Here is a 15,595-nt window from a genome sequence, read left to right on the forward strand (position 1 = left end):
AGCAGAGCAAGGACAAAGATAATTCTCAGGGGTAGGAAGTGGCAGAAGAAAGAAAAGAAGAGATGAATATGAGACCCAACAAAGGCACAGGGAGCTTTTGAATGTTGAAAGGAGAATTTGGATTTGGACACTGCAATGATGATGAAACCAAAGTGCCTGCATTTAGGTAATATGTTTTTGGTAAGATGTTTATGCAATATGTCCAGACCTAGCCTTTCATGATCCCCAAGCTGTTACTGCCTAGACTCAGAGCTAGTTTTTCATTTGATTCCTTATGTATCACAGAAGTTTCTCTACAAACAAATAAATATTTTATTTATTACTAAAGAACAGTTAACAGATGTGAACAACTGCTCTGAAACACCTCCTTACATTATAATGCATAAGTGTGTTGATACGTTTCCATCTGCCATCTTTTTGGGATGTTAAATCCAAGTCTGAGAGGATCTGTGCAGTAGAACCTGGACGCCACTCTAAGGAGCAATTAAAATGAGAAAAAAAACAGTTTTAACCATGTGCAAAAATAACTACTCCAAGAATGTTTCAATTTAGAGAACCACCGATGCATTGTGGAACATTAAAAGTAATTTGGCACATGTCACAATGTGTGTTATTTATTGCTTTGGCCTTCATTACAGAAGCTTGCACAAACTATTCCCAGCCATGTACATGACTTCAGATCATTTTCCATGGAAAGTTAAATTCCTTTGCATAGAATACTACAATTGCATACAATAATAACATGCTATCAGACCAAAATATAGGAGTAGGATTTTCTGTGGATTGGAAGAGGCATTCTTAAGTAATTTACTAGGATTATCTGAAGAGCAAAAATTGCATCATCTACTTTCAGGTTAAGGCAGTAATGAGGATATTGCAAAACTACTTAAATAGAGCTTCTATTATAAGATTATTAGGCCTTTTAAGTTACATCACTTTTTTTTTCTTTTTTTTTTTCTTTTTTTTTTTTTTTCAGAAGAGTACATCAATTCTAAAAGCCTTCAAGGAGGATGATTTTCAGAGGCTGGGTGGCTCATCATCTCCTAAAAGTGCAACTTCTCTAACTTATAATTTTTTTGAACAATCATTAGAAAGGCAAGTCAAAATCAGTACTGGTTTCTGAAATTGCATCATTACTTCTCCATCAGTTAATTGTCCATGCTGTCATTATCACATTAATTAGTACCTGAAATACTGATTCTGTCAGACATGAATACATTTGTGCTAACAGTCATTAACAGGCTCTTTGCACACTAATGACAGTAGACCAAAACTTTAAGAATCGGGAAAAAGAATTCTATAGGGAAGCATTAATTTTTAATGCATATTAAGATTGTGGAAAAATGCTCTATATTTGCAACCAGCTAAATGTGAATTCAACTCCACCTCCCCCCCCCCCTTTTTTTTCTCCAATGTTGCTTCTGTAGAAATTTTTGGCAATGGGAAAAGTCAAAATTACAAAACACATTTCACCTACTCAATATTGGATCACTAGCTACCTACCAAGAGCTACACTTTCAGCTTTTGGCCACTGAGAACATGGCAGATTTCGATAGACTTGGTCTATTATCTTTTCCTTCACTTGCGATATGGTATCACAGTTAAGCACTTTCACAGGTGTGGAATCAGTTCCTCCATCTTGTACATACACATTTACTGTCTGTAAAAGAAAGAATATATATGGTTAATAAGACAAACCAGTACTTGAATTACCTCTAAATCTAGTTTTCTGGATGATTTAAATGTAAACCATATTTAAAATTTATTGTGCAATGATTATTGCACAGCAGCACATATTTGCAATGCGACTATGGATTCCTTGAGAGATCCTTCACTGTTATGCAGCCAACCAGCTCTTTTAATTCCAGTTAATTCTTCCCATTATGACTAAATAGAAAAGCTGCAGAATAGATTTGCTTATGTGTAATATGATACCATTATTGAGTCTTGGTAATTTATTAAAATTTAAAACAAAGGGGAGGCACAAGTCCAAAGCAGCAGGACCATTTCTCTTGCAGCCTGATAACTTGAGACACAGCGATGCACAAGTAATGCAGTGCCTAAATTTAATGAGTTACCAATAATCACTGGAGCTGCACTTTTCTGAGCTCCTAGAATACTGTAGCTGAACAATTTTGTCTTCCTTTATGCTATCTTTGTAGTTCTGGTTTTACTTCTCGCTGAGCAGACTGACTGTACATATGGTGAATTTAACATGGCTCAACTGATGAGTAGTGACTTGCCCACGTCCTGTAACTTTATCTCCAGTGACCAGCTGTTCATTAAGCATATATTAGTATATCTAAGTAGTTTATGTTAGTTCTAAAATATTGCTGTTTTCTGATAGTACTGACATTTTTTTTTTTTTTTGGACGTTAAGGAGAAACCCCCAAAAGCCTGCAGTTTGCTAAATCTAGGGGGATTTTTTTTAGAAGTAGCTTCAATAGATAGGTCAATTTCAACACAGATAAAAGCAAATGAGAAAAGGATGGCCAGTAAACCTTCATGGGAGGAAAAAGCACCCAGAACAAACAGATGTTGGAAAAAGCCTCTTTCCTTCACTAGCTGAATAAGTACAACACCATGTCTTTGTGGATCTTTTGCTAGTTGGGTGGCTTTGGAGGCCAGGCATGTCACAAGATCAGCCAGTGATCCTAAGCATCTGAGTTCTCAGATATGGTCCTGCCAACCGTGATACCTAAATTCATCATGTCAAACCTCAGAAATGAACACGCATGGTTGGTATTTTTAAACAGTGAAGAAAAACTATGCCATACGGCAGTGAAATTAAACATGATTGCACTGTCCCTTGACAGAACTCTCAAACTAATCACGAGATTTCACCTTCCTTTTCCTATTAGCTTTATGGTAATTAGACATGATTTTGCTGCTGGTTCAGTATGCAGCATGTCAGTGTAACCAGTGATGCAAAACAGACTCAGCTTTTAAATAAGAACAATTAGAGCGCAGACAACTGCTCTGTATCGTACTCTCCCACCACGTCTCACTTTCCTGCAGAAGTGAACTAATTAACTCATGCTTTAACCGACCTTGGTGCACGAGTGCTCCCTAACTGTTCGCAGTTACCACAACATCATCAAGGATCCCAATAATTTAAAGCAATATTATCCCAATTCATAATTTTTCATCATACATTTATCTGTATATATCTCATCATCTTACGTGCATGCACACAGACAATTGTTTCATGTGATATTTGTGAATCTGGACCAAATACTGCTACTGTACAATGTTATAATGTCTAATATCTAAGTAGCATAGCATGCTTGTTCTGCCCACATCTGACTACATGCACAAATTTTCTGCTTTTGTACTATGTTCAATTAGCTTAATTGTAGACATCTTTTTTTTTTTTTTTATGAAAAGAAACAGACTGAAGAGAGAATTATTGCCTTGAAGTCTTACATGATGCACAGTGCAAAGACTTTTTTTTCACCATGCACAAGAGAAAATGCACACAGCACTGTCAGTTAGTGTGGCTCTATGGGTGGTACTTTCAGCTCAGATGATAACTCAGCTAATTCCCAAAATATCAACTGAATTTAAAATATTTATTCTTGGCCAGTACACACTTTTCCTGCAGGCAGTCTAGGCAATAGTTGAGTGATTCAATGAGTCAAAGTCCTACAGCAATCTCCTCACATCAGCATCCCTTCTGAATACACAAAATACTGATTTTTTTACCAGGACTTAAGAAAACTTTTTATTAAGTATCTCTTTCAACACTGCAGATATGTCACTGCATTTTTCTCAGTTGGAGACAAACACAAATGACTACTATCATGCCAATAAAAAAGGAATCAGAGAGGAAAAAAAAAAAACTTTGTTATTTCAAGGACAGTCCATGTCTTGGATATTTATTGTATTTTGGATATTCGCTGTATCCTGAAGAGAATCAGCAAGACTGTCAGGAGGAGAAAAACTAGAATTTACAATCCCTAAACAGCTAAAAAGTAGGGTGTTTCAGCTTTTTAAAAAGACAATGAATCCCAAGTTCTAGAGTTTGGTTGAAAAAAAAATGGTGCAAATCCATGCCAGTGAACAGAATTAAGCCAAAGCAGAATTTGTAACAGAGAGAACTGGACCATGGCACTGGAGATCAGATTCAGAGGTCGTAGATCTCCGACGGGGAAGAGGCAGAGGTGTCCACTTCATCCCACTTGATGCATCTAACATGGGTCTCCAGGACTGCCTTATACAGACAGCTTCCTCGACTACATGTAGGGAATTTAAACTTCTAATGGGGATATAAACTTCCTTCAATGCCAGTTTGGTTGCTCGTGTTCAGAAGAGTTTGGCTCACCAACAAACAAGTGCAGAAATAGTTTCATAAGGTGTTTTGGATATTGCAGAGCCATCTTACAGGACTGGAAAGGAGCTCATCATGATATACTAATAAAGTGAACTCTAAAATGACATTGGATATACTGACAAGTAGAAATATCAAGGGAGAGAGACAGCCTGAAGTCCAAGTACAATGTTAGTGCAATAATTTTACAAAAATCAATTAATTAATTTAGATGGGAAAAGGGAAGAAGGCAAACACCCCAAACACTCTTTGGGTAAACCTTGAAAATTACGTAAGGGGTTTACTGAACTGGATTCTATGGTGGCAGGACTGGGATTTAATGCTTAGAAGATAATTTACAACTCTATTTTTGTTCTTGGAGACTTGCTTTGGTAAGACTGTCTACAATATTGCCCATGATAAGAACTTCTATGCAGATCATAGTAGTCCAGAAAGTACATACAGACTTAACACTACAGGTCTTACTTTAAATAGAAAAATAATTTATACTATAATAATCATGCACTGCTTACCAACTGTGTATACTCTACATCATCTCCCAATAAGCCTGTGTCATTCAATGTATACTTGGCTTTCTTTAGTACAGCATCCACTGGACCTTTCTCTACCTGGTGTTTGATGGCCTTGAACAATTTATAAAGAGGCTCCCCAGCATTGTCCTGTTAAAGGAAATAAAATAAAATAAAATACATCAAAACCAAAAGATACACTCAATTCAGAATGTTTAAGTATTATTGATAAAAAAACCCCACAGGCAACAGACTTCAACTCTTACCTTGAGGTACTGATATAAACAAATAGACATCCAGTTAGACAACATTCTCTCAACAACCGTTTCAGATCTAAAAAAAACAACACCAAGTATGTTAAGGGTACTTAATGACAAAGTTTTAAAGAAAAACATTGCTTGAAATATAATATTTTTACATGCTTAACTGCATGCACTTTCCTAATGCAATGATTTCCCTGTAGAGTCTTGAGAGCATGTACTTGCTTTATGATAAGTGCTTTGTATTGCTCATCATTCCTGGGTACCTTCAGCTCATTACTGAAAAGCACACAGCCTTTATGCAAAATCTTAAATTGTGTCTATACTGTAAGAACAAGAGCTAAAAAATTAACCCAGTTGTGCACATACTGGGAAAATAACCCTACAGATTACAAAGCTGCAACATAGGCAGAGCAAGGCCTTTTGTAATGTATTTAAGATAACAAGAGGGTTAAAAACATTAGAGCAAGCCTTCATTGAATACAAAATGAAAGCTGATTATGTGTGCTCATTACAGAGATGATGTGTGGTATAAATGCTAGATAATTTGGAATAAAATTAGATTAAAAAGTAAATGAAATGTTCATTATTGTATTTTGAGGTAAGGTAGATGCTTCAGTAATCTTGATACAGATTCTACGCTACAGTAATTTGAATAAGGAAATCTGTTGCCAACAGTCCTGCTTCTGCCTTCTACAGCTGTTTCTGGTGGACTTGTTTTCCAAATATCCTCAGGTCAGGGTATTTTTGACTTCCACAGATAATTTGTCTTTTAATATAGTCATGTTGAAAAAGAAACACATTTACAGAAAAACAGAGAACTACAGAAAAACACAATCATTCGAACCTTCTTAGCATCAACTTTGGGTTTTTGGCCACCACATACTGCTCCATCAGTTCTAAGAACAGCGTCCTCATGATGTCAGTATAATATTCTAGTTTTCCATGTAAAGCAACTGTCAGTAAAGATGCAAAATACACTTTAGCTCGAGCAGAAAACTCCCTTTGGTTTTCCAGCGTGTGAATAAACTGAAACAGAAAACAAATACAAAATCAAGTCAGATAGCATGTTTCTGGAGAGCCTCAATGCTTGTCTGCATTAAGAAGATGAGGAAAATTATTTTAACATTTTAACTCCTAAGCACAGCATGGAAAGGTTTTCAGAAGTTTGAAAAAACTACTTGTAAGAAAACGTTACCTATGATTACACACTGTCTACTGGACTAACCCAAGGAATAATATATATAAATAATATATTTTAACTGAATCCTTATGTAAAAGCTATGCGTTAATTAAAAAAAAAAAAAAGATAAAAGGTGTATTCTGTGACAATTTTTTTTAAAAAGGAAAATCAACTTTTCTCTCCCCCAAATTCCCAGTCCTTTCACATCATATTACAAAGACACTAATCTAAGTAAGTACACCTGGGAATGCACTCTCTTCTGCCAGAAACTGTAATACTACCATTAACTAGCTCAGCACTGGAACTTCATTTAAAAAGGAGAAGTTAGAAGCCTAAATCTATATTTAGGTGTCTGACAATCAGCTCATTTTCCGACAGTGAGCAATTAGGTGTCTTTTTGGAGGAGCTGAGCACTCATCAATCATCTTCATGAATAGACCATTTTTTTTCTGGTTGGAGGAGCCTATGTCTTGGACTCTGGGATAGAAATCCAGCTGACAGCTTGTGGCAGGTAACTGGTGACCACAGCACCCAGCTGAACCAGGAGGAAATAAGCATTCCCCATGCCACATTTCTTAAAAGGCTAAAACAGACTACCCTGTAACAGCAGTTTTTATGGCAGATCAGGTAATATTTGTTTTCCTGCAGCCACTGTCATGTTGACCAAGTCCATGCGATACGACTTGGCTGGCTCTACAGAAACCTTATCTTCTCTGTAACCCCAGGGAGCTCTGGCTGTGATGCAACAGATTTGCCATCAGCTACTTTGGAACCAGAAACTTATGAAAATCACTTATTTTTACTAACTTTGGTTCACTTGTGCTTGCAAACCTACTGTGTTGCTCATATAGGTATGTCCAGCTAAAGGACAAAGAGAATCTACCTCAATACTCACATTAATGAGAAATGATTTGCTATTGAGGAGGTTGGAGAACTGGTTCAAAGCCTGCTCCACAGTCTGCCGCCGAGCCTCTGGAATATCCAGCTTCCCTGTAATCATTACATCTTTCTCTCCGTCTTTGGAGGGCAAGAAGAAGACTCTGTCTGTGTATGTTTTGTAGTCCAGCACTGGGATTCCAGCTTCATTTACATCACTTGTATGGTCTTCCATCTCTATCATTAGATCTAGAATACAGTTTAAGAGTTGATTGAAAAAAACGCAGCTTTTTTTTTTTTTCCAGGTAGCATGAGCTCTTTGGGTATCTTGTAATGTAGAAACAGAAACTCAACACTGAAAACTCTATCTCATCTCACATCTTCTCTTGCTATTTTTCCCAATTATCCTGTCAACTATGACCACAGCTAATCCTCTGGTGACATGCTCATAACTGTCTTTAGCACAGATGGTTTCCTTGTTTATATCTACTGAAGGAAAGCCTTAATGGATGTCTGAGTGAGTTATACATATGAACATAGGATTGTAGCAAAGAGCAAAAAATAGACAGAGCAATACCGTTTTTTTCAATGTATATTCTATTCTCTCTGAGTCCATGTAATAATAAAAGTTCTTTTTAAAAACACATAGCAATCCAGGAAAATAAAGTTTAAAGTGTAAAGCCCACTAATTTAATTGGAAGCAAGGGGATGGCAGGAAGGAAGAAGGTTAAATGGCTTGTTGAAATTGATGGAAACATTTCTGTGGAACTCAAAAGCTTTGAATTTCTTAAAAGGGACAACAATTAGGGAATCATCTTTCAGAGCAGCTATTTTAGCTGAAGGCTTTCCAATTACCCAGTATTGCTGATTGACTAGAATACCACATTAATTAGTATAGTGATCCACTGTCTCTGAAAGTTTATTGCTCATATGCATTCATTTACCCCTTTACTTCTTAACAGCCAGCAAAGCTAAGAGACTAAGTGTCTTGTGGTTTCCAGCTTTGTGGTATTTGTACTTCCTCCTGATGGCCCTTTCTGTAGCTATTATTGGTCCTATGTATTTCAGACTGTCTGCACTTTGTGCTGTTGTCATTACAGTTTTACAGCATGCATCCAGAATGTGTTTTGACTTCAGTGTTTCATTTAACTGTCAGCCAAGATGGATGCAGTTTGGGAACTGGATTACTCCTTGGATGTGCCTTCTGCTTCCCCAGCCTTTGTGCTTGGTGGAGCAGAAAGGAAACCTTCAACCCAGTAAACATCAGGAGTCTGTAGCATCCCCAAGGAGTGTCAGAAAGAGAAAGGCATCTTCTCCTTTCAGAAATGGTTATGAAGTTGCATGCAGGAGGTGATGGAGGGTGGGCTGTTAACCTTGCTTGACCCTCTCACATTTCAAAATGCAGTTTGAAATGAAATGTCTCTAGGAACAGTTTTTGATTCAAAGATTTTCTTCTGGGTTGTGTCCAGAACCTGGAAGGAGTTGGTCTTCCACAGAAAGAAATCCGACACAAGGAAAGAACATTCTGTCCCACAAGTTCCCAGAAATCAAGACTTGGAGAGGCTTCCAGCATGACAGAAGTCTTTGAGATAACCTGAGCTCCTAAAATTAATTTCAAACTCTAACCTCAAATTGGTGCTTAATTCAATCCCGCTTTTTAGCCACTGCCAACATGAAATAAACTTTCTTTCTTTCTTTAGAAATAAAACATGGAGTTTTTTTAGTTGGGATAATTTCAACATGACCCAACAGCAAGTATAATTCAGATAATGAGATGACATTTCATGGTAATCATTTAAACCAATATTTGCAATGTTTGCATTCAGATGGTTAATTGAAGTATTGCAATGAGCGGTTCAACATGTAGAAATGCTGAGCCTTCACACCTCCCGCTGCCTTCCCTGGGATGCTGCTGCTACATTTACATAGAACAATTAGCTAGCTCCTCAAGTCAAGCTTAAGGTATTCCCATGATGAACTGTGCAATGTGCTAGCTCTTTCGTGCATGCTTGCCAACTTATCCCTTTGTAGGCTGATTGCTGCAAATACATTTTGCAGCTCTGAAAATCATTTTTATGTACATACGTGGCATATATAGGCATTGTGTTAAATACTAAGTGCATGATAAATCATTACAAACCTTTCTTTCCTCCATGTCAATGGCCACTATAAATAACCCCAATCTCAACTAATTTACATTTCCCAGTTACCAACTCTGTGCTCCCTTTAGACTGAAACTGTCCATTTCCTTTAACAAGCTCAACTCCCTATTTTACTTTATGACTTTCATATATAATAGCAAACTATGTGCTGTATGGCAATGCGTGTAATCAAGACTACCAAGGTCTACTTCTAAGTATTTGTTCTCAGGAGACAGTTTTAGCAAGATAGCACCATTCTTCTGATTGCTCAAGAGGACTCACAGCAGTAAAATATCTGTCATACCTGTGAATTCCTTCTTGCACCGGTCTCTGACACTCTCCTCCAGGCCTTCAAGTTGTGACTTAATTTTTTCATACTCCCGTTCTGCTTGTTGGCTCTTGCGTCTTTATGGAATAGAAGTAAGATTTTAAAGTTACAAACTGTAAAAGCAAATCATTTGCAGCAGATCTGAATGGAAAGCCAAGGGGATGACTGGAGGACCATTTCTGTTTGGATTTCCTTTTGAACACTAGTGGCAGAGAGAGAATGGAGGAAAACAGCAACAGCGGCCCAAATCTTCATTTAGTGCCAAACAACCTGGCACCACCATGGGCCTGCTACTTTAAAACACACTAGGGCAGAGATTTGACATCCAATAAGTGGTAGTTACAAATGCTTGTGATCACGTATTGACTACAGAAAATTAATTTGTATGTACTGAACAGGGACTGCTTGCAGCATGTTCTGCAGCAGCTAGAGATCATCATAGCGCATCAAGGAGGCTGCAGGACATCCATGAGAATGTCAGTGCTGCTTAGCACTTCAGCAGTGCTTTGGTTACATTGATACACACCACCAGAGTGAAATCCACCCCCTCCTAAGGTCTGTGTATGAGGCCCATTTATTACTAACCTCGAAATTGGGCTAAGTAGGTCTTAAGAGAAGTACTGACATTGTTCTGGCCCTTTGTGAAGCATGAATTTCATCATTAATCATGAAATTTGTTATGTGGGTAACACTTATCTCAGCTGGAAAGACCCAAATGACCACTTAGCCAAATCCATCCAGCTCTGATCTACAGTACTGACTGAGGCAGCATAAATGCTGAAAGATATGTATGCAGAACAAGCTATCTTCTTCGTGAGAGGCACTTTAGTTGCCATTTCAAGAATGCTATCTGTGCAACTCAGTCTGCAATTGTGCACTAGGCAAGGCTGGGACCAACTGTTGTGCTGATGTATAAAGGACAGACTGGGCTGACTGACACCAAGGAATTTGGTGTGTGTGAGAGGAATAAATTGGTGCTCATACATATCGCCAGCTGTAACTGCTTTTCTTAACCCTACAGCTCTTAAAAAATTATAAGGATAATTTTTTGTAGGCTGAGCTCAGAACAATCATGTATTACCTTCAAAGCCATAGGACAGCAAAAAGACCTAATTAAAGGAAATTCTTACCTGTAACAGATGATAGAAATGACGATGATTGCTATCATAGGAATAAGTACCAGTGGCAAAATAAGATTCAGTGGGATGTCGCTCACACGTGTATCATATTCCACCCTTCCAAGGATCCATTCTCGGAGTCCAAATTTCACCTAATTAGACAAACACACATTTGCCTCAGAAACTGCAAACGGACAATGGTTCACTTCTCAATTATGCTCTAAATTCTTAGTAATTCTTACTAAATACATTTCTATCTCAATCTGCCAAACAAAGGAAACATTTCTGAATATTTTATACTGAATTTAGGTCACTAGCACTTTATTCTATGAAATAATTTTACTGTGCTTTGCAGAGGAAGACAAATCCCCAGTCTGCCTAGCTACAATTTTACATTCCTATGTAATGAAGGTACAGCTTGGCAGCTTGGGAACACTCTTTATGTGTGATGTCTTCTAGACAGCAGGCAGAAGCTGGAGAAAGAAAGAATTGCAAGTTTTTTACAGTACTATAACAACTTTAGAGAACAAATTATTTTAATTAAGAAGCTATTGTGGCAGCATTACTTAAACATGATACTATATTATATTGAAAAGATAACCTACAATGAACTCAGGAAGGTTATTGATCATATCTCTCTTCTGCCTTTTCTTTGGTTGTGGCTGTACTTCAGGTGGCTCACAATACAAGTCCGTTTCAGTCAGCGTTTTTATGTTGCAAGGCTCATCACCTACAAAAGCCTGGGCCTCGTCTATCGTCATGGCTTTGTTCAGGTTACTGCCCTAGACAGAAAATACAAGGCTAAGTTATCATGGCAAAGTCTTGGGAAACCAGAAGTCCCGAGTTGCTAATTTCCATTTGGATCGTGCTGAGCAGCAGATGTGATTGGAACTGCAGTGTACAGAAGAGTGGAGCGGAGGGGAATTATGCAATTCCACCTCCTTTCTTTCTTGGTGCAAGAAGAAAAGTTCCATCCAATCCTTGGGAGCTCTCTGGGAGAGGGCATTTCCAAATGCCAGATTCAGCGGTAGGGGGCATCCTGGGGAAACCCAAAGTACGGCAAAAAAGAGCAAAATTCTCTGAGAAGGGGAGAGGGAAGGAAAGGGGAGCTGACAATATTCATCATCCAGCAGAGGTAAGGGACTCTAGAAAGCATTTTCGATATGCTACCAAGCAGCTGTTCATCATAGGTTAAGGGTCTGTGAAAGAAAGGAAAAATCCCATACACACTTCAAGGACAAAATGAGCAACCACCATCTCTTGGTGGATTTACCTTTGCATTTATGAGTTTGTTGACTTGCTTTTTGATGCCATCTGTGAAATTTTCAAAGGTTGGGTCTGCAACATATGCAAAGGAGTGGCTCTCATTTTTTACAACCAAATGGTAATGATCCATTAGAATAATAGTGGTAATGTTGTAGTTTTCTGGATCTTCCAGTATTGGTGGGGAAGAAAAAATCACTGTGGTTTCATTAAGTCTTGTAACAGATCTTCCATGAAACTATAAAAAATGAGACAAGAAGAACGTGCATATTAGAGTTTGGTTCCTGTACCTAACGGTTGATAACTTTACACTGTAGAAATAAAAAGACTGGAGTTGTATCCTCCATACAGCAAAAAATAACACAGTATGAGGTACTTGCTGAAAAGAAAAAAAAAATGCTGATGGGAAAAAATTACTGGTTAATTATATTCTAGCAGCTGCCCCCTGAAAAAAACTTAGCTCACTTTCCATTGCCTCCAAATTCTGTGACTCTGGACTACACTGGACTGATATCATTAAATTGGTCTAAGATTAAGAAGTTAATGTGGCAGGCTTAATCCAGACCATCTTCTGTACTATTAAGTTTCTCAAGTAGATTCCTTTCTACTGACATTGTAGAATACCTTTCTGAAATTCAAGGCAATTATTAAGTGAATTTCTGAAAAAAATTGCCAGTTGTAAATCACCCACACAAGGTAACAACTCTGTTGATCTGTCCCCTACCTCACTCACAATTACACAAATGTTCACAGAATCACAGAATCGTCTAGGTTGGAAGAGACCTCCAAGATCACCTAGTCCAACCTCTGACCTAACACTAACAAGTCCTCCACTAAACCATATCACTAAGGGCTACATCTAAACGTCTTTTAAAGACCTCCAGGGATGGTGACTCAACCACTTCCCTGGGCAGCCCATTCCAATGCCTAACAACCCTTTCGGTAAAGTTTTTCCTAATATCCAACCTAAACCTCCCCTGGCGCAACTTTCGCCCATTCCCCCTCGTCCTGTCACCAGGCACATGGGAGAACAGACCAACCTCCACCTCGCTACCGCCTCCTTTAAGGTAGCTATGGAGAGCGATAAGGTCACCCCTGAGCCTCCTCTTCTCCAGGCTGAACAATCCCAGCTCCCTCAGCCGCTCCTCGTAAGACTTGTTCTCATATACTTACGCTAGAAACTCCTTCAGCCATTCAGTAATACCAACCACAGCCAACAACACTAATATGAACCCTTAAAACTTCTATCACCACCTGAGTTTCTCACTTTGAGAAATCAAATGCAATTTGGTAGCTTCTTCCCTACATTTTTGATACGACTACATAAAAGGAAGCAAAACAAAAGATTATGAAAGAGTTTCTAGTCTTAACCAAGAGTATGTACTATATGTAATGCAGATTTAGGCTAACGTGTTGAATTGATGCTAAGCATACAAGAGGAGAGGTGGTAAGATATGTTGATAAATAATGTCAAGAATGCTAAACAGAGTTTAAGATTGTCCTGGGGTTTAAGGTAAGCAAGATAATTACATCTTGCAGTTTACAGCCTGTAAAATGTAGGCAGTTTTCCTCTTAACATTCTTAAAGGAGAGTGTTTTGATGGACCCAAACCCAGCTGGCTTTGGCATACATAAGTTGAATCACGCATATAATACAAGAAATGTACATTATCAACTCTATATGATACTAATTATTTTTGATGTTAATCACAAGACAGTCTTAAATTGAAAAGCTAGCTTTAAAAAAAGCCTTAAAACACATTCTTGCAGGACGATTGCTTTTAAGTTCTCAGTCTTTGCAATAAACCGCAATCTTCATTAGAAGAGTGGAAAATTGAGACCAATTGGTAATGTCAGTTCTTAGCATTACATGCAAGAAGTGTTTTTTTTTTTTTTTAATTTTTAACCTTTATTTATCTTGCACGTCTTTTTTTGGGATCATGCTGTAAGTGGAATGTGCTTGAAGCAAGAAAGAAAAGTAGAAGACTGTTTGTTGAGGTGTGAGAAAATAAAAGACTGACAGTGCAAAGCCAAGTACTCAACGTTGTCTGGATTTAGGTCCTGTTTCAGACAAATTGCTAAACTTTGCAGGGGAGGAGAAGGAGGAAGACAAAGTAAAATTATACCACTTTCAAATTCTCAAATATATCCAGTTCACCATTTAAAGCTTAGTTCTTCTATCCTTATTCATATTGAATGAAAATAATTTTGAAGCAGAAGGTTACAAGGTGCAAGTAAATCTAAGTCAGGATGGCAGGAGTAGGCTCCTCTTACATGGAGACCCACAAGACTGTTCAAATCTCATTCCACCTCAATCCCAGTGAATTCAGGTGGGCAAACTTTTCATTGCATTTTTTGAATATATTATATGTTATGCATCCAGTATGATGTCTTTTTTTTTTTTTTTTTTTTGGAAAAAAGAAAATTACCCTTTTGAGACTTGCTTTCCCTGCTTCTGGACGCTCTGCATATACCACCAGCGAGAAACTCTGGATGAGCTCAAACCCAGTTCCAGTTACTGTGATGTTTCTCCCTCCACTGAAAGGCAAAATTAAAAAAATAAGTCAATTCACTGGCAAAATACTACAGCCATATACTTTATCCTGCATGCTACTACTTCTACTGAAAACAGTTATGTAATGCCTATAGGACACTTAGATATCCTGCAGAAAGATTTTCTGTTAAAGTTATCAATGACAACAGTATTTAAAAGCAGCAATGTCTACTTCATACTAGTCTTAAAATAGCAGAATAAAGAAGTGCAAATCACTGCCAGTATCTGTGGCTTTTCATTGACGCCTATTTTTATGTGCTTTACTTCTCCAACGTTTTTGTTATGATCAGTCCACCTAGCATGCACACAGACAAAGGTGGGTATATTTTCCACAGATCTGTAGGAACCTGGCTTCTCTATTCCCTTTCATTTGCAACATATTGTTTAAAAGAGAATGCATTCACATAAGAAGAAGAATGCATGTAAGTGGCCAGTGGGAACTGAAGTCATCTAAGTAACACAGATTTAGAAGGATAGCTATCCTCAAAGCAATCCATTATACTAAGGTTCAGTTTATAAAGAGGAAAAAAAAACACTAACAACAACAAAAAAAGCCTTTTAAATACCCTGGAGTAAATCACTAGTGATCTACCAAAAAACCTCCAGGCCCCCAAACAACCCAAGCAAAAAAACAAATGCAAGTATTAAAAACAAATCCTATTTTACATAAATGATTACTCCATATTCAAGAAGGCAAGTACCAATTCCTCCAGGAGAAGTCACAGTCAATTTATTTTCAACATCCTATTTTTAAGGTCATGATCTTACACTTCTTTTTGCTGAAAGAGGGTGGAAACATCTTAACCGCTCTCTCTGCCAACTGCACCCACTAGGCAGAATGATCAGAATATTAGGGAACAACAGAGACCAGCATGGGGAAAGTTAACAAGCTTGTCCCTGAGCCAGTCACAGAATTACTCTCAGAACCAGAGGTATGACAAAAGGACATTTATACAGATGATTTGCCATTTTGCTACAAGTAGAGGAGTGGCACACATTTCTTTGGTTTCACAATTGATACTATGTGAGCATTT

The 15,595-nt window shown here is 37.8% G+C and overlaps 1 protein-coding gene across 8 annotated transcripts in view; it reads right to left on the reverse strand.

Annotated features, from left to right (window-relative positions):
- PLXNB2 (plexin B2) overlaps positions 1-15,595 on the reverse strand; it is a 259,762-nt gene that overhangs the window by 17,132 nt on the left and 227,035 nt on the right. For all 8 annotated transcript variants that reach the window (XM_083819176.1, XM_083819180.1, XM_083819173.1 and 5 more), the window contains 11 exons: positions 14,437-14,545; positions 12,019-12,246; positions 11,351-11,527; positions 10,758-10,897; positions 9,604-9,704; positions 7,178-7,407; positions 5,947-6,128; positions 5,106-5,172; positions 4,843-4,989; positions 1,504-1,660; positions 373-473 (listed from right to left, as the gene is read on the reverse strand). In XM_083819176.1, the coding sequence (XP_083675302.1) occupies positions 373-473; positions 1,504-1,660; positions 4,843-4,989; positions 5,106-5,172; positions 5,947-6,128; positions 7,178-7,407; positions 9,604-9,704; positions 10,758-10,897; positions 11,351-11,527; positions 12,019-12,246; positions 14,437-14,545 (1,639 nt within the window). The remainder of the gene's footprint in view (positions 1-372; positions 474-1,503; positions 1,661-4,842; positions 4,990-5,105; positions 5,173-5,946; positions 6,129-7,177; positions 7,408-9,603; positions 9,705-10,757; positions 10,898-11,350; positions 11,528-12,018; positions 12,247-14,436; positions 14,546-15,595) is intronic.

This window comes from Anser anser (genome assembly GCF_964211835.1).
Source record: "Anser anser genome assembly, chromosome: 1".
NCBI lineage: Eukaryota > Metazoa > Chordata > Aves > Anseriformes > Anatidae > Anser > Anser anser.